The following is a 20,080-nucleotide window of genomic DNA, read 5'->3' as shown; positions in this document are numbered from 1 at the left end:
TGAGGGGCAAAGAGTCTTTGTGGGGTGGGTCTTGATGTCTATTTATAGAAAACACAGCTGCAATACCCAAGCAACTTTTCTGTGCCAGCATGTTTGTGAGAGACTGTGTAGCCTTTATTGTACATAAATACTCCATTTATAACATTTATTATCATCTGCTCTGTACTACTACACTAATCTTGGTTTGTCTGGTAACTGCATGCTGTGATTAAAGCTGATTAACAACCAGAGCTGTAAGTGGTTGAATATCTATCACTGGAAGTGATTTTGGGTTAAACATTTAGGGACAGCTGTTACTATCTGGCACAATGTCATGAATGCTCAAATTTGGAAACTGGTTCACAGAGAGAGGTGTGAATGTAAGTGATTAAAAGCAGCCTTGAGTGTGGTCGCCATCCAATAATCAAAAGGACAGATGCTCCATCAGCCAATCAGAAGGAAGCACAGACCCCTCATTAATGAGATGGGTGGAGACTTCACTTCAGATATTTAAGAGAAGTGTATTCTTGGTGTAGTACAGTGTGTAAACAGATGGTTCTCTATTTCATCAAAACAGCTGATATCTTACTGTAATTACTCCCAAAATCACAAACACATAAAGCCATGTTCAGAATAGCATACTATTCAAACTAATTCTGCACAACGCACATGAGCTGGTTACAAATGTATGTAGGACATAATGCTACAGATGGTAGGTGAATTATGCATCATATTACACTATATAGAGTAAAAGTCACCATTCACAAATAAACTCTCATGCCATCTCATGATTTAATAAAAGTCCTGTCCTCTAGAGTCTAATGAACTATTAATTTCTTTATAGTAATAGGTATCTCTCACTTTAAGCAAAGGTACTATTACATTATAGTAATAGTAATATAGGCAGGATCTTTGGAGAAGTATACTTTAAGGTAAATACTGTAAAACCTTCCTTACAGCTAGCATAGGCCATAAAAGTGTCCACCTCTGAACTGCTGGATTCCTTGCTCTCAAAACACTCGTTCATTCCTCCCTATTGCACACATGTGGTTCATTTTAACCCTGCAAGTGTGTACTGTCAACATTTCTGTGGCTGTGGGAGCAGAGATTTCCTGACTCAAAAGTCATGTCAGAGATGTAAGGAATGTGTATCATACAACATATGCTCTCTATCATGGCTTGCAATATATGAACGGCTGGTCAGCTTGTACAGCACTGCAGAAACTCAAGTTTAATGCACAATAGCAGGGTAGCTAGGTCTGTTCTACAAATAAGCTAGAACATTTTCTGCAGAGTCAGGGTTCAATCCAAGAAAAAAAAAAAAAAAAACATTGCTTTTCCTCTCACTTCTCTAATGGGCTTACATATTGGTAGCCTGAGTACAGAGCAAACACTTATTCTGTCTGTTTGTAGTTCATCCAGCAGACATGTTGTTTGCGGTGCTTCAATCCCAGAAAGAGACATCCAGTCAAAACATCAAACAGAGGCAAGTGCCTTCAAGCAAGTCTTTCCTTTCATGATAATGTTCAGACAAAACAAACAAAGGGTAAAGCAGTAAAACAGAAAATACAAGTGAATGTAAATAGCAAAATGAGTAGTTAAAAAGAATGTTTACTGTGTAGTCTTTCATCATTTTTAGGCTGTAATGAAATCTGTTGTACCCCTGGCTGCCAATCGGTCAAGAATATTAGTGGTGTACCCAACTTATAGTGGTAAACCATCAACAACTGAAAGGTTATTTACCTGTTATCTGATTGGAGATGTCAGTTTTGGGCTCACATTTTGAAAGGGTGCAATCTATGGAGGAAAATCAAAGAGAGATGAGTCAGAATAGTCAAGAGAGTTAATAAAATAGCACGTTCATAGTATTTAGAGTATGTATATTTAATTTGACACAAAGAAAACCGAAGCTGTACAGGAGGGACATACAATCAGTTTAATATCATTTTTAGGGATGGGACGATATGGTTATCTCACGATTCGGTTAGATATACACAATATGAGCTATACAATTCCATATAATCTCGATTCAATATAATAACACTTAAATGACAAAGTATGACAGAGAATTGTGTTTATTTTTATTTTAAATGTTTGAGCAAAATGCACATTATAATTTCTCATCAAAATAAAGTTCTTTAATGCACAATATAAATGCTCAAAGTTTAAATAATAAGAGTTTTAATATACCTTTCTCTATAGGATAAGATCACAAACAAATCAAAAGCCTTCAAAGATAGTGGGCAACATTCAAGCTGATCCAGTGCAAAACAAGCAATAGAACTGAATAGAACCTGCCCTGAAAAAGTATGTTAATGTGTGTATTTTAGTTTTTTAATAATTTGTTTGTCATCATTTATATAATCTCATTTGAACTTTTAAACCATTTAAAAATCTACCAATTCATATGATGTCATGAAATTGTAAATATATAATAATGATTTGAACTGTCACTGTTTTAATTAATGTGTACATTACAATTATAAGTAATAAAATTGAGTTCATATTAATTTGTATAGTAAGCGCTAAAATGGTACTGTTACTTTAAAAGTTTAATGTGCATCTCACAGACCCATAACAGTGTTCCAGTTTAGTAACAGAAGTCTCACTTTCTTTATTGCATCTGTCCAATGTTTGGTTAAAATTTATATTTATTTTTACTTTTTTTTAATTTGACTGTAAAGAACAGAAATGATATTAAAAGACACTTTATTCAATGAAAAGTTGTGTGTGTGGATGTCAAACCCTGTAAATGGTAAACAGTTTAGCAAAAGCATAATTTCGGGATGAAATCAAGCAATAGAGAGATTATGATGTCTGACAAGTCATTTCATTAATGATCACATGGACAGAAAATGTAGCAAATTTCGAAATATCAAGTTGTGCCTCGATATGGTTCGTCATTTTTTTTTTTTGGGTTTGCGATATACAGAAATTCGATATTTTGTTTACATGGCTTAAGCATAATCGTTGTAAGATCGCTTGTAACGCACTGACAATTTTTTTCAGCATCTCACCCCGCAAGCATTGTGGATTAAACACAAGATAAACTCATATGACAGCATATGTGGTATTATGTTGATTACCACAAAAAATTATTTAGACTCGTCCCTACTTTTCTTTTAAAAAAAGCAAACATAGAGGTTGCAGTGAGACACAATGAAAGTGAAGGAGACCCAGTTTTGGAGTGTTTAAAAGGCAGAAATGTGAAACTTATAAAAGTACTTACATTAAATCTTCTGTTAAAACTTGTGAATAATTTGAGCTGTAAAGCTGTAAGGATTTATGGTGTTTTTTCTCGTCATGGTAACAAAGTTTTAAAATTGTATATAACTTTACACTGCATAGGTAAGTATTCAATTTTATCGCACTAAAATCATTTTTACACACACAATGTTTACGTCTTATGGCTATAATTTTGAAACAGTAATTATTTTAATGTTTACGTACTGGCTCTATTCACTTTCATTGTAAGTGCCTCACCATAACCCAGATTTTTGCTTTTTTTAAAGTAAAGGAGGAGCAAGTCAAATTACTTTTGTTGTAATCAACATTATTTTACAAATACTGTCAACTTCAGATGAACCCGTAATATTCCTTTAAGGCACCATGTCAAGTTCAACTTTTAAAAAAACATCAAGACCTCCATTTTTTGTTCCATTCCATTCAGCTGTTTTGAAAACAAGAACGGAGTCCTACAAATCTCTTTAGGTTGAACGTGATTATTACAACACTCAAACTAAAGAAACATGAAAACACTCTTAGCTTCACTCTGACTTGTTCTAGTGACCGAAAAACGTGCCACTGTCAACATCACTTGACAGGACTAATCCACCAGAGGTAATGACCCAACAACCAAATCTGAGAGCTTCAAATCACATATAAACTGCTTGATGGAGGGGAATCATGGGAGCTACTGTTTTAAATATGAAAGCAAAAGGCAGAATTACTGGCACATTTCACATGTAGTCACATGCTTCATGCAAAATATGGAGCAAGTGAGGGCAGGATGAAAGAGTGTGTGCACTAAGACTGAACGAGAGTGGAGGTTGCACTTTCTGTCAGGCTAAACACACTGTTTGAAGCAGGACAGGCCATTTAATGCTGCTTAAACCACAGATTAAGAGTGACACCATGCAGCTTTTGTCCACAAAAAGTAAAAAAAATAAATAAAAAAAAAAAAAAATCAGTTCTCGTCTTAGAGTGGTTTAAAAGTAAACTGTGCAGTTGATGTGACATTAAAATACTTCCTCCTAAAGAGGGGCCTGGGTAGCTCAGTGGTAAAATACGCTGGCTACCACCACTGGAGTTCGCTAGCTCGCTAGTTCGAATCCCAGGGCGTGCTGAGTGACTCCAGCCAGGTCTCCTAAGCAACCAAATTGGCCCGGTTAGCGGATGGCACGAAGCCTCCACACGCACTATGTCTCCGTGGCAACGCGCTCAACAAGCCACGTGATAAGATGCGCGTGTTGATGGCCTCCGCGTAGGCAACTGGGATTCGTCCTCTGCCAGCCAGACAGAGGCGAATCACTACGCGACCACGAGGACTTAAAAGCACATTGGGAATTGGGCAATTCCAAACTGGGAGAATTATTTTTATTTTTTTTAAATGCTCTTCCTGTAATAAGACTTTATGTTTGTGTGCATGTCTGTATTCAGTATTCAGCATGAATCAAAAGATATTTTGAAAGAAATTATGTGAACATTTACATGCAATGCAAGCCAATGGGGTTCAAAACTTTCAAGCTTCAAAAAAAGGATGTACAGGTAGCATAAACATTCATAATGGATTAAACGACTTGAGTGGTTTAATCCATGTCTTCTTAAGTGATACCTTCGATTCTGGGTGAGAAACAGACTCCTTTTTCGCTATCAACCTATCCATCTGCAGTCTCCTTGGCGCGATCATGATTTGAAGCGTGATTTCACTTCCTTGTGCTTGATGCATGCGCGCTCTGCGTACACAATAATATTGCTTCAGAAGACATGAGGTACGTCCCAAAACGCATACTTCTGCATACTTTGTCATTTTGAAGTGTAAGTACTGCAAGTAGTATGCTTACACTGAAAATGCAACAAAAAGAAGTGTACTACGATTATCTGGATGATGCACTTCCGTCAAAACGGAGTGGGTAATGTTAGACACTTCGTGCACTCAGCGAACGCACTTGCCATATATAGCGGAAGGGACAGAGTTGCTGGCAGCGATGGTGAACTGGCAAAACAATTGTAAATAATGGAAACCTCTGTGAAGACAGCACCTTTCAAAAATGAGTTAAACGCTTTACCATCATACTATGCTGTGTGAATTAGAGCCCAACTGATATGGGATTTTTGAGACCAATAGCGATTTTAGAGAGGGAAAATTCACCGATTACCGATATGGTGACCGATATAGCTAATTTTTGAGCTGGAATGAAAACAGACCTTTCCTATATGGATTTTTCACCGATTTTGCACCGATATGACTATGCAAAGGTACTCTGAATGCTGCTTTCTTAAACAAATATTTTTATCAAAGAACATTTGACATTATTATTATATATTGTCAACAAAATCTAGAAATGAACACTGAGAAAATAAAAAATAAATAAAAATACAATAAATAGCTAAATAAACATCAGTACTGTTTAGTATCAGTCAATTGCTGACCATTTAAATAAAGAATAAATAAAATAAATAAAATAGAAATCAGTACTGTGTTTAGTATCAGTCAATTGCTGACCATTTAAATAAAGAATAAATAAAAATACTATAAATATCTAAATAAAAATCAGTACCGTATGTTTAGTATAAGTCAATTGCTGACCATTAAAATAAAGAATAATAAAAATAAATAGCTAAATAAACATCAGTATTACTGTTTAGTATCAGTCAATGGCTGACCATTTAAATAAAGAATAAATTAAAATAAAATAAATAGCTAAATAAACATCAGGGGCCAATTGCACCAACTATACGTACGTTACAACTTAGCCTAGTTGTGGCGTAAATGGGCACTAAGTCACAATTTACGCTATACTAAATATTTTAGCGTTGCAACATTAAATTTATGTAGGAGGTAACCCTACGTATAAACTAAATATATACGGCAGCCTCCGACCAGGAGTAACTGATGGAATAAAAAAAGCAGACTCATTTAATGACATCAATGAGCTCATGTTTTGGTTGACAGGCATCAGTCTTTTCGACATATATGATGTTGGCATTTACACTCGTGTACATTTATGAGAGAGAGAGAAAAAAAAAACGTACTATTAAGCGGCTCTTCAACATGAAACCGATCTAACGGTGCCGTTTTTAGGGTGCGTCGCCTGGTGTCAAGTTCAACACATTCAAAATATAATATATAGGATATTAAAATGAATAAATGTCTATTTTTACAGCCTGTTGTATTAGTATTTATCACCCTTCATTTATTTTAGATACAGTTCCTATACATATTATTATTTACACAGGGCAAATATACTATTTATTAAATCTACTTTTATTACACATCCTATTTTAATATCTGGAAAACCAGACTTTTAAATATTACATTTTATAAATGCAACAACTGGAATTGTTCAGTTGAAGGGGGTACCAAACTGTGAATCCTGAACAAAACAGTTTGGTGAATACATGTTTACACGCTGACAACAATGAAAGTAGCTACATGGTTAGCTAGTTAGCTGTAAGAAAAAGATGGACTTTATTTACTTTCCAGCATTGCGTCTCACCAATTAGGTAACAGCAAAGCGTGAAATCAACACTCACCACACACAATCCACCACCGCACCGTTGTCTGCTGAGCTGCAAAAAGATGCTCTGTTTACCTTTCAATCTGCTGCATTACTGAATGCACTGACAAACTATAGCTGGCTAACAGCAAACAGACATGAGTGACATGGTTGTCAGGGACAGGGTTAACGTTATATTAGTTATATAAAATGATGGGGTAATTTTTTATTAACTTTCCCGTATGTATTTCACAAACTAGTTAGCAATTTAAGGAGAAGAGATCGCTCAAATCCACACCGTTTAACTCCGCCCTGTCTGCATAGCCACCGTCAGCTCAGTCAACTCTGTAAATAATGGAGTCGGAGCACGCTCTGCTGGACAAACTACGCTACAACACCAATTCTAAAGCATTGTTTTCTGCATTATATGTTCTGAAAAAAAGTTTTCATATCGGCGCATATCGATAAAATATCGTCCGCCCGATATATCGGACGGGCACTAGTGTGAATATGTATATTATCGAGATATAAGTGCTGAACTGAGGGTGGATAGTGAGCTAAAGCTAGCGGCAACACAACGCTTGGGTTTGAAACATCACTTCCATCAGGTGTAAATGGCGAATCTGCTTCCATGTAGTAAAAAAACATTAAGTGTTCCAATCGGGATGATTCTACACTTTGAAAATTCATCCACTACATGGCTGAGTGCACAGTACATTTTGTAAGTGCATAGTGTATAGTGTGTCATTTGGGACTAAATCACTTGAGATGTATGGATTATACAGCCTTTATGTCCTTTTTGGAGCTTGAAAGTGTTGGACCCCATTGACTTACATTGCATGGACAAAAACACCTAAAATCTCACATCAAGATATCTTTGTTTGTGTTCTGCAGAAGAAAGTCAGACCATTTGAGATGGCATAAGGTTGAATAAATAATAAGAGAATCACCATTTTTTGGTTAAACTATTCCTTTAAGACAGTGTTTCCCAAACTGGGGTATGTGAGGTGACAATGGGGGGTACGCAAATAAAATTCTGAGATTTACCGTTCTATTAATTTCATCACAGTCTAAAATAACATTCAAACCCTGTTCATGCCTCACTGGCAAAAATTATTTTGTGTGCCCTCTAGTGTAAAAACACCAAAATGGTTGTGTCATAAAGGTCAGATAAATATTTAATGAAATAACCCTATCTTTTACAATTAAAAATATGCATCTACTCATGCGTCGTGTGTAACACAAGTATCTTTTTTCGTCAGCCCAGCACACTGTTAGGTGACATAGCTTAGTGATAGCAAGTAAAATTGGTACTTCACTGTTTTACAGCCGTCCACGATTTTAGTTTGTCTGTTTTTTTTTTTCACAGTTTATAACATAATTTGTATTTAAGTTTACATGCATAGTGAGTTTTGATTCTGATGGTATAAGTTCAAAAGCTTTGATGACAGTTGTCAGACATCCGGTGTGGCCAAATAATTTTCCACATTCGCACACAGTAATTTTCACTCACATTTGCTCGCACGCTAAAGACCTGTTTTTACATTGTTGCATGATGTTTTTTCAGCAGATGAGCTCAACTTTGCTAACAGTGTCAAATGTGACATAAAAAAGAACCTTGAGCTGACCGCGCAATTGCACAGATACTTAACCGCAATGCTTGAAGTCAGCCAGCAATGCCGTACCTGCCGTGATGCGCAATTCCAGGCACAGAACCGAACGCTATTCTTGCGTACAACGATGCAATGAGGGGGGAGTTTTCGAGTTATGCAGTTATATTATATCTACCCATCTCAATTGGTAAGCCATTTATTCAATATGTATATGATTAATATATCATGTACAAAACATGTACAAATATAACATGTTTAATATAAGGGATTTGTTTTACAAAGATAATTGTGTTAAATATACATATTTTCAAAATACCTTGTGTGAATGTTATCTATGCGTTAGAGAGGGGGTACATGAAAAGATATTGAAAGTTTGGAGGGGTAGGCCATTGTAAAAAGTTTGGGAACCACTGCTTTAAGAGAAAAAAAAAAAAAAGGATGAAAATTATGATAATTCCATCTGTTGCACTTTTCTTTCAGAGGCCAGAAGCGAAGCGAAGCTGAACAGAGACAGGAGGCCAAATATAAACACGCAGGACATAGTTGTGATGCCAAGCGTATGCCTGACACTGTTGCTCACGAGCGCAACACTTAAAGTGTACCGTGTTTACATAAGTACTCAGAGTAGACCACACAACATAGCCTCTATAAACCAAATACACTTCTCAGAAAAGTTGCAGAAAAGTTTGTTTACAAGTTTTATGTATGAGACGTTTAGTTGAATGGGTGATTTATCATGAGGTTGGAATAGATGAATCGTTCGTTTTATTTGTTCATTCACATTAGAAAACACTGAAACTTGCCAAAAATCACACAAACACGCACAGCCCAGCGCATAAAAATAAACCACTGAAAGCAACTGATTGCAAGTGTACTATGAACAAGCTTACTATTCCAGTCCAAATAAGGAAATACAAGCTTAGTGGACACAGTGGAAAAGGCCTGGTTCAAATCCTCTCCCAGGGAGACAATTTTTCCATTTTCATTCCAAATCCCCAGCAAAGTGCCCTTATTCATTCACTATTAGGAAACAACCTAATACAAAAAGACCCACTCCAAAAGACAAAAGACCCACTCCCTGTTGCTGAATGTAAGTTTAAGACTTAAGATTTCACACAACCACAAAACATATTCCAGCACAAAACATACACGCACACAGAGGGTTGAGTACGGGGTTGAAGTAAGGTCAACCCCTTTTGTTTCCTTTTGGTGTGACCAAGCAGGAAATAGGACATGTGACATAAGACACTCACACAATACAAATATACAAATGTAGAGGACATACAAAGGGACACAAATACACAAGGTCAGACACTATAGCATTAACAACACATGTATGCGTCAGTGTGAACCTGTTAAATGTCTAAAACTTTAGTCAGATCCAAAAGCCCCTCTATTCTGAGCCAAACAAGAACAAAAGAATTGAGCTGCAGTGATTCAAGGCCACGTGTCTTTCAAGCGTCCTTCAGCTCTGCCACTTTCTTACCACACAAATTAAAACAAGCCCACTCTTTCTGGTGGGACCCTCTTGTTGTAGAGCAGCAGGCGGATAGTCATTGATCAGACTCATACATGAATCATTTTTAAGAGGAAAAGGGGATTCTCATCGCCGCATGTTTGCTATCTGCCTCATCCAGACCCAATCTGGTTCCTAAATAAAAAATACTTAAAAAAAAAAAAAAAAAAAAACAGAGTGCAGGCCCATTTCAAAGCTATAACTACTCTGATCTATACTGAGTAGTCCAGGAAGCTATTCTGAGCCAATACCAACGCAAGCAAATGTTCTGATCTCTATCAGACACCAAAATACACATTTCCCGATGGTGCAATTAGATTGAGCCCAAGCACCAAATCTGAGAGCTGCTTTCATGTCTTAATGTCTGATATTTTGAAGGTTAGGCTGCCTGGAATTTAAGTTCAAGTCTGACATAATACAGTTTTTGCTGGTGCCCTGTGTTGCACTGTATATCAAATTTCAAATTATAATTGGCACTCACCCAGACTGCCATTTCTGATTTGAGGGACTTGATAAGTAACAGCTATGGTTAAAAACAACTTCTACTCTGCAATACTTTACAAATATTAATTTGTAAGTTAATAAGCAAACATGATGGACATTAAAATAAATGGTTATTGAAGGACACATTTTGTGGAGTTTAAAGGTGACCTATTAAACCCCTTTTTACAAGATGTAATATAAGTCTCAGGTGTCCCCAGAATGTGTCTGTGAAGTTTCAGCTCAAAATACCCCACGGATCATTTATTATATCATGTTGTAAATGCCTCTTTTTGGGTGGAATTAAAAACACGTTGTTTTCGTGTGTGTCTCTTTAAATGCAAATGAGCTGCTGCACCCCGCCCCTTTCCGGAAGTGGGCTGTGCCTTTACAGCTCCTGCTTCAGATACTATAGCAACAACAAATCAGAACCAATATGACTGACACAGTAAATACCGGAGTTCAGCCATATATGTATGAGCAACCGTAAACAATGCAAAACATAGGCATTTTGAGTTTGTGATAGTGCTTCTTATGTAGAAAATCACTTCCTGCCCTCCATCTGCATTTCACGCCACAGCAACGCAGTGACATGACGTCATGTGCAAACAAGCTATAACGACATAGCTCTGGTCTCCATGAATACAATCAGAGACAATGGTAACTTCAGCTGCATTAGCCGTGGAATCATCTAACAAGCACTTTCGGAAAGGCGATTTGCAAACATTCACAAAATATAAAGTGCGATACTTACATCTTCAGGATATAAAGCTGGAACACGAACAGTTGGTACTGATCCATGCTTGAGTCAAATTTTTGGAAAATCCTGCTTTATATTGACCCTCATTCACAAAGCAGTCCGGTATAAAATGATTTGCACAAACATACACGAATTTTGGTATGTTTTGGGGCACATTTTCTTCAAAAACAAAACTTGTCCACTGCGTCTTCAGTGGCTCTGATGCCGGGAGTACATGAAGACTTATGTTCACTTTTACAGCCAACAACAGAACACTTATGACGCTTACAAAGTTGAGACATTATTCTTCTCACTGTAGCTGCTCCAGCACGAAAAAAAAAATGGCAGACTGTGTGTCGATCACTCAGGGGAGGATCTATGATAAAAGGGTGGAGTCCATCACCAGTCATGGCCGTGGCCTGCTCTAAAGTGATGTCACTTTAGAGCGGATACGAAAACCAGTCATTTTGAGACACTGTTTTTGATTAATAGAAATATAAGAAAGAGGAGTGGGTGGACTTCTAACATTGTAGGGTGGTTGTGTACACACACTGCTGACTCACATTTATGTTCAAACACCATGTAAAAGTGCATTCTGCATAATAGGTCCCCTTTAACTCTAAGAGCAAAGTTATGGAGAGCAGCCTGATTGGGTTATTTTAATAAACAGATGGATTCAGTTCAGTCAAGTTTAGAACAACATAAATTAACATATCAATTCACCACTGTCCGGTCTTGCTCAGTTGTCCTTGGAATTAGTGATAGACAGATGTAACGGGCAGGCCGATAAATCTGCCCATATTTGGCCATTTTGCGATTATCTGCAGATAACCATGTTCACTTGGCCAATTAACAGAATTGTTAACTTTCCCATGAGTCAGTTTTAAAATCTACCAAAAGATTTTTCAAAGGAATTTGAGTAAATGTTGTATAAAAGCTAGTTCGAATCCCAGGGCATGCTGAGTGACTCCAGCCAGGTCTCCTAAGCAACCAAATTGGCCCGGTTGCTAGGGAGGATAGAGTCACATGGGGTAACCTCCTCGTGGTCGCTATAATGTGGTTTGTTCTCGGTGGGGCGCGTGATGAATTGAGCGTGGTTGCCGCGGTGGATGGCGTGAAGCCTCCACACGCGCTATGTCTCCGTGGCAACGCGCTCAACGAGCTACGTGATAAGATGCGCGGGTTGACTGTCTCAGACGCGGAGGCAACTGGGATTCGTCCTCCGCCACCCGGACTGAGGCGAATCACTATGCCACCACGAGGACTTAGAGCGCATTGGGAATTGGGCATTCCAAATTGGGAGAAAAAGGGGAAAAAATCCCCCCCCCCCCAAAAAAAGAAATTCTGTGCAAATTATATTATCAATATCTGCATCCTGCTCGCTAGACATCGGTATCGACATCAGCCATTGAAAAACCCACAACGGTCAACCACTACTTGGAATATGAGGCTAAAGCACTGTAAGCAACTAATGATAAAAGATTACATTTAGATGGTCCAGACTTAAGGCCAAAAAATACTCTACATAAGTTTGTGAATGCAGACACTTCTAGCTACGCAAGCTCAATTCTGTGAGTATTGCATTACAAAATGTGTCAGACCGATATTTTTAACACAACGCACGGGTGCTTGGCATCCTGACTGGCTGCATTTCCGCCTGGTACGGCAATAGCACAGCCCACAACCGCAAAGCCCTGCAAAGGGTGGTGGGAACTGCCAGACACATCATCAGAGGTGAGCTTCCCTCCCTCCAGGATATATATACAAGGTGGTGTGTGAAAAAAGCTTGGAGGATCATCAGAGACTCCAGCCACCCGAGCCATAGGCTGTTCTCACTGCTACCATCAGGCAGGCAGTATCGCAGCATCAGGACCCGCACCAGCCGACTGCATGATAGCTTCTTCCCCCAAGCAATCAGACTTTTGAACTCTTGATCTCCCACGATCAAAATACATCAGCACTGCACTTTATTACTCTTATATCTCACATCGGACTGTCATAAATTATATTATTATTATATTAGATTCTCTCTTAACAACTTACTATCAACCGACAGCCTGAATGTCAATACAGTACAATACAACCTACTGTACATTCTATATATACTATATATACTTTTTTATTGTATAATGTGTATTCTATATTGTGTGTATTGTACACTGTACAGTGTATGTTATTATTTGTATATTGTGTTGTGTGTAATTGTGTATATTAGACTTTGTGTTGTGTTAATCTGATGTTTATTGTAAATTGGTATATGTCTTATCACTGTCACAACTGCTATATTGCTCGGAACTGCACCCAAGAATTTCACACACTATTGCACTTGTGTATATGGTTGTGTGACAATAAAAGTGATTTGATTTGATTTTATCAACATTGCCACAAGGGAAGCTAGAGTGTTCGTTATTGTGAACTGTCCGCTTCTATGGTGAGTTCTTACTTTCATGTCAACTACTGTCTTGGTGGAGAAACGGTAAGTCATTATAGAGATCTATCTATAGAAACTTACCTGAATAATAACAAATCCAGTTTAAATGACAGACATTTGAAGGTAACTAATATATCCTTGAGTACTGAGGTTTCTTACCAACACAGTAATGTAAGAAGGCACATTATGTATGTTCCAACAATGCTTTAGCCAGGCGCTCGCAATTGCATGTTTATAGGTGTAATTTGTGTAAAGAGTGTCAAGAGCGTCACCAAAAAATTGCAAACATAATCTCCACCAATGGTTGAACAAACAGATTGTTCCACATGGAACTTATAAAAATGATTGATCCAATGCTTCTATGACAGGCATTTGTGGCATAATATTAACACAGAAATAAATTTTGACTTGCCCCTCGTTTTCTTTATAAAAAAAATAAAAAAATAAAAAACATTCGAGGTTACAGTGAGGCACTTACAATGGAAGTGAATGGGGCAAATTTTGAATGTTAAAATGCTAACTTTTCAAAAGTATAGCCACATGACATAAACAATATCAGTGTTATATGGTTAGTTCAATCAAAAATTAAAATTCTCTCATTTACTCACCCTCATTAAATCCCAGGTGTGTTCGACTTTCTTCAGCAGAACACATTTGAAGAAAAAATTTAAAATATCTCTTCTCAGTAGTTCCTTAAAATGAAAGTGGATGGTGACCAGACCTTTGAAGCTCAAAAAAGAACAGATAGTCAGCATAAACGTCATCCATAAGGCTCCGGCTGTTAAATTAATGTCTTCTAAAGTGACACGATTACTTTTGGTGTGAAAAAGATCAATATTTATGTACTTTTTAAGTATGAATCATCCAGTCAGCAGTGGTATGCATGTGTGACGTAATTGCGTTAGCACGCGAGAACTGAAACAAATGCGACACACCCGGAAGAGCAGCGCTGTTTACAACTGAGTAGGAGGAAGGCTGTACAGAAGCGTCATTGATTTTGGTTTAGATCTGTATTTGTATCCATTTCTTTACTCACAATTTGTGTGCTTATCCTTTATGACTCAACCAAGAGAAAAACGTGAGATTACGTCCGTAACATACCAACGCAAATACGTCACACGAGAAACCATGTGAACTCCGCCCTCTCGTGAAGATTACCGGAAGTGATGGTTTATACTTAAAAACTTAAATATTGATATTTTTTTACACCAAAAGCAACCGTATTGCTTTAGAAGTCATTAATTTAACCACTGGAGTCGTATGGATAACGTTTATGCAGACTGTGATTTTTGGAGCTTCAAAAGTCTGATCACCATCTACATGCATTTTAAGGACATACTGAGTGTGGCGAGCAGGGCGAGGCCAAGCAGCGTCTAGGCAGAGTGAGGCCGGGAAGATAAGTGGTGAATGAGGTCCACCTGTGTGCCACACTGGTCTCGCATTCCAGCGAGGGGTGGCGGGAGTATTTAAGGAGAGGAGACAGTGGCAGAGAGAATCGCACAAAGCTGTCTGTGTGTGGGTCTGCGTGTCAGTGTGGTGGATGCTGAAAAGCAAACCTTTTGTGTACCGCTGGAAAGCGATGTCTTATTGTGTGCAACAGAAAAGTGCCTCCTTTCCTTAATTGTTACACTCCCCTCACTGGAACACGAGACCGGTATGGCACATAGGTGGACCTCATTCACCACTTATCTTTCTGACCTTATCTTCACTCTGCCCAGACGCCGCTCGGCACCGCCCTGCTCGCCATACAGAGATAAGATATTTTTCTTCAAATGTGTTCTGCTGAAGAAAGAAAGTCACACACACCTGGGATATCATGAGGTGAGTACATGAGAGAATTTTCATTTTTGGGTGAACTATCCCTTTAACATGATCTTAGTGTGATAAAATTGCTAACTAACCTTTTCTATGTAAAGGTATAGCCAATTTTACCACTTCGTTGCCATGACGATGTAATGTCAACAAACCCTAAAATGACTAAAATTTTTAATTTAAACAACTTTACAGCTCAAATAATAAATGTTTTGAGTTTTAACAGTAGAATTAATGTAAGTGCTTTTATAAAATAACAAGCTTCACATTTCTGCCTTTAAACCCTCAAAAAATTGGCAACATTCACTTCCATTGTAAGTGCCTCACTAGCTGCCTTTCCACAATCAGGCCAGTGCGAGCCAGGGCCATCCACTCCACTAACAGTGGGACGATGTCCCAGCACACCGTCCATGATCTCGAACCACAAAGTTCTTCCCTTTGGCAACGCTTTATCCATTGTGCATCTTAACAGATTTGTAATTTGTCTGCAATGTTTTTCGACGAGATGCAGTTGAGTGACATCACACAAACATGTCAGCACCCAGAGACGTACAAAGCTAGTGTAAACATTCACTTTTATTAAGCTTGATCCAGGAGAATTTGCTAATTATAGACTGATTTCAAATCTCCCATTTATGTCGAAAATACTAGAAAAGGTAGTGTCCTCCCAACTATGTTAATTTTTACAGAGAAATGGTATATACTGTATGAAGAATTTTAGTCAGGATTTAGGCCCCCATCATAGTACAGAGAATGCACTTAGAGTTACAAATTACTCTTATCTGATCACAGCTGCATTTCTCTTCTAGTACTCTTAGATCTTAGTGCTGCCTTCGACATCATAAATCATGACAATCTCTTGGATAGGCTTGAGAATTATGTTGGCATTTGTGGACAGGCATTAGCTTGGTTTAGGTCCTACTTCTCTGACCGCTACCAATTTGTCTGTGTAAATGAGGAACTGTCAGCTCAAATTAAAGGAAAGTATGGAGTGCAACAGGGAACAGTTTTAGGGCCTCTGCTTTTCTAATTGTATATGATTCCCCTTGGGAGATATTATCGGGAATCGTGGAATAAGTTTCCACTGCCGACGATACACAACTTTATATTTCTTCAAAACCTGATGAAATTTCACAATTTTCCAAATTAACAGAGTGAGTATATAAATGATATCAAAGAGTGGATGTCTAGAAATTTCCTTCTACTCAATTCCGATAAAACAGAGGTACTAATTATTGGAACAAAAACCTCCAAAAATAAGCCTCTAAAATATAATCTGAGTCTTGATGGACGTACTGTAATGTCAACTTCTACAGTAAAAATTTTAGGTGTTATATTTGATAACAATCTAAACTTTGAAAAACAAATTTCCAATGTTTGTAGAAAAGCATTCTTCCATCTCATAAATATTGCTAAATTACAACACAGGCTATCTGTTTCTGATGCCGAAAAACTATTTAATGCGTTCATGACCTCAAGACTAGATTATTGTAATGCATTACTAGGTGGAAGTTCTGCAGGGTTTAATAAATAAACTTCAGTTGGTTAAAAATGCAGCAGCTAGAGTGCTAACTAGAACCAAGAAATATCATCATTTCACCCATTTTATTGGCATTACATTGGCTACCTGTTAAGTTTCATATTAATTGTAAAATCCTGTTAATTTCTTACAAAGCTTTGAATGGTTTAGCTCCAAAGTACTTAAGTGACCTTCTATCATGCTATAATCCATCACGCTCACTATGATCACAAAACTCCGGCCTGTTAACAAAACAAAAAATATCAAAATCCACAAAAGGAGGGAGATCATTTTCATAACTGGCTCCTAAACTATGGAATTGTCTTCCTAACAGTGTTCGGAACTCAGACACACTCCTTCAGTTTAAGTCTAGACTAAAGACTTACCTAATCAGTAAAGCATACACCTAATTTATCCCTCAATTCATAGTTATGCTGCTTTAGTCATATCTGCCGAAACCAGAAACACTTCTCTTATTCTTTAACCCTGCTTTAAAGTGAATGGCATCTATGCTAATTTTATTCTTTTATATATCCCGAGGTTACCAGAGCCTGCCAGATCCATCCCCAGTCCTGCCTGATTTCTGAATTCCACTGCTAGGTGTCGCTGAGTAATGATGATGAACTGCAGCATGTGCCAGCTAGACATCACTTCAGTCTACTAAGACGGACTTCACAGAGGATGAATTGATGCAAACTCAAAAGACATGGGATTCTTCATAAGCCACTGTCTGAAGCATGGGCTCAAGATGGAGTTCACCAAAATTACCTGCAAAAAGCTTCCAGCCAGACTGCGATGCTCCTCAATGAATGCTACCTATGTCATCTTGATCAAAGGAGGGACAACACTCTCTTAAAAATGAACTACACAGAAAATGAATTAACCGCTAACAAAAGCCTTCATCGGCCAAAACCAAAGGAAAATGCATCTACATGTATTCCTACATTAATTCAGGATGACTTCAAGGACTTTAACACTAAAACTTATAGTTAATATAAAATCATTTTGTTTAACCACTGACCCAAAACACTTACTTAGTTTACTAATTTTAACCACTAATAGTTCTAAACATAAATAACTAATATTGGTATTATATTAATTTATTTTCTGCTTTAGTGTAATTTCCTGTACAGCTGCTTTGAAACAACGCCTGTTGAGAAAAGCGCTATACAAATAAATTTGACTTAAATTGTATTGATCAATGAGTCAAAGTTCCAACATTACAAGATATTAAAGCTTGTTTAACAAACGTTTGCAGAGACAGGTGTACAAAACACAGTAAATTAAACTCGCTTTTGATGATTGCCCAATAGTGGTAAAAATGCAAGTGTGGCAGCATTGTTTATAAGTTGAGTTGCTAGGAGACGACTCTGGTGACAGTCAAACCTGTTAAGCTGACGGGAGTTTTGGTTGTTTAAACGTCATTTTCCAAGCATCTGGCAATGGAATTCCTTTATGGTCGGAGATCGGAGAATTCGAGCAGGAATATCCCACATCCAACTTGAATGAAACACAGCATGAGTATCTCGCTAAACTCTGCCTTTGACATTGACCCTGCCTCAATCCCCAGTTGGCCTTCTTTGGCCCTGAATAAGCCCAGGAGGCGGCACAATTAAGGCCCGTAAGTGACAGAGGGAATGCAACTGGCCCTGGCACGCACTAGCACGCCCTCATTTGGCCCGACAGTGGAAACGTGGCTACCGTAACCTCGATTTTTTCTTTTTTATTACAGAAAAGGAGGTACAAGTCAAAATAAATGTTTGTGGTAATCAACATTTTTCCATAAATGCTGTCGATTGAGCTTAACTTGTATTGAGCCCGGAATATTCCTTTTAGCAGCGAAACTTCACGCATCACTTTTAAAAGAAAACCAAAAGCTACCAAACTAAACATCAACAAAACATTTAAATAAAACCCACTGCTTCTGCTAGAACAATCACTCCTCAGGTCTCCATGAATAAGATGTTTGCCACAGGCCTAATTTTGGAGATTTCCATGGAGCAGCACACATAGGTCTGGTGAGCTGCAGTAAATATGTTCTGCTAGGAGACAGAGAGCATGACATAACAGGGATGATGCAAGCTGAGGTTCACCATCCTGGTGTACAAGGTGAAAACAAGTGCAGCTCTGTGTAACAGGTGTCAAGGTGTTAATGAGGGCCATCAAGGGTTAAACTGCTTAAAGCTGCAGTGTGTTATTTCTGAGTAACCTAGTAACCAGAATAGCAAAGATAATTTCCAAACAGATTTACCAAACACCCCAAGCAGTACCACCCCAAACTCACATCATTGGTTGAGCAAGGCTCAAATAAAAGGAGCAATTTTTTGATAGAGCAAGTGTTTGCACTTTTTAGGAAAATCTAACTGCAAAAACTTAATAGTTGTCTCTACATCAAAAATGTAAATTATCTTTAAGCAACTATGATAGAGAGAAACAAAGACAGAAAGAAGTCTTGATAGATCAAATGAGTGAGCAGAACAGTAACACTTTATCTCTACAGGAAACAAACTTAACAGTCTGAAAAGTGTTTACACTTTTATGAGTTGCCCTACATTATTTTAAAATAAATTAATAGGGAACAAAACAAAAAGCATAATGTATTTTAAAGGAAGCAGGCAAATGGGTTAAAGTGTGTGACTGGCAGAAATGTTACGATTTTGAAGTTTGGTTTATTCACTACAAGCGTAAGTTATGCATGCAGCTGTATGGCTGTACGCACTGTGTGTACCATAAGCACTCCGAATGACATGAAAAGCATTTTCCGTGAGAATATTTCAGCAATCATGATAAGTGTCCTGTATATCTGTCAGCTGTTTAAAATCACTACCGATGCCCGATTCACAACTGAATCATCCTTTTGAGTCAGTTCTTTTCTGTGAATTGGCCAAACGGGTTGGCAAAGCAGTCTGAATCAATTTATGAATAGTTAGGCAAATCCCATCCATGCACATTACTGGTATCTTTGGCTGATACTAAACTAAAGTAATTGGGTTTATTTTTTTGCTGGTCATGAAAAGAATTGAAACTAAAAAGAACTGGATACAACTTTGAATTAGGTATGGGCTTTTTGGTCATTTCTCATTGTTGTTCCTGCGTCTCACACATTCATTATTATAGACTGTTATGATGTAGTCTGTTATCAAAGTACATAGAATGGCATAATCAAAATAAAATCATATTTTGTCACTATATGAAGACTTGCTGGCCAATTTAATGAAAGAATGCTAAGAAAATGCGCCTTTTTGCTCTTCCTTCAGGTAACCCTCGGCCTG

At 37.7% G+C, this 20,080-nt stretch overlaps 1 protein-coding gene across 7 annotated transcripts in view; it reads right to left on the bottom strand.

The window, feature by feature from the left end:
• Positions 1-20,080, bottom strand: part of trioa (trio Rho guanine nucleotide exchange factor a) — a 183,684-nt gene that overhangs the window by 141,675 nt on the left and 21,929 nt on the right. For all 7 annotated transcript variants that reach the window (XM_051664228.1, XM_051664229.1, XM_051664230.1 and 4 more), the window contains exon 2: positions 1,723-1,776. In XM_051664228.1, the coding sequence (XP_051520188.1) occupies positions 1,723-1,776 (54 nt within the window). The remainder of the gene's footprint in view (positions 1-1,722; positions 1,777-20,080) is intronic.

This window comes from Myxocyprinus asiaticus, chromosome 30 (assembly GCF_019703515.2).
Source record: "Myxocyprinus asiaticus isolate MX2 ecotype Aquarium Trade chromosome 30, UBuf_Myxa_2, whole genome shotgun sequence".
Taxonomy (NCBI): Eukaryota; Metazoa; Chordata; class Actinopteri; order Cypriniformes; family Catostomidae; genus Myxocyprinus; species Myxocyprinus asiaticus.
The sequence above is the reverse complement of the archived record's forward strand: the minus strand, read 5'-3'. Positions and strand labels throughout refer to the sequence as shown.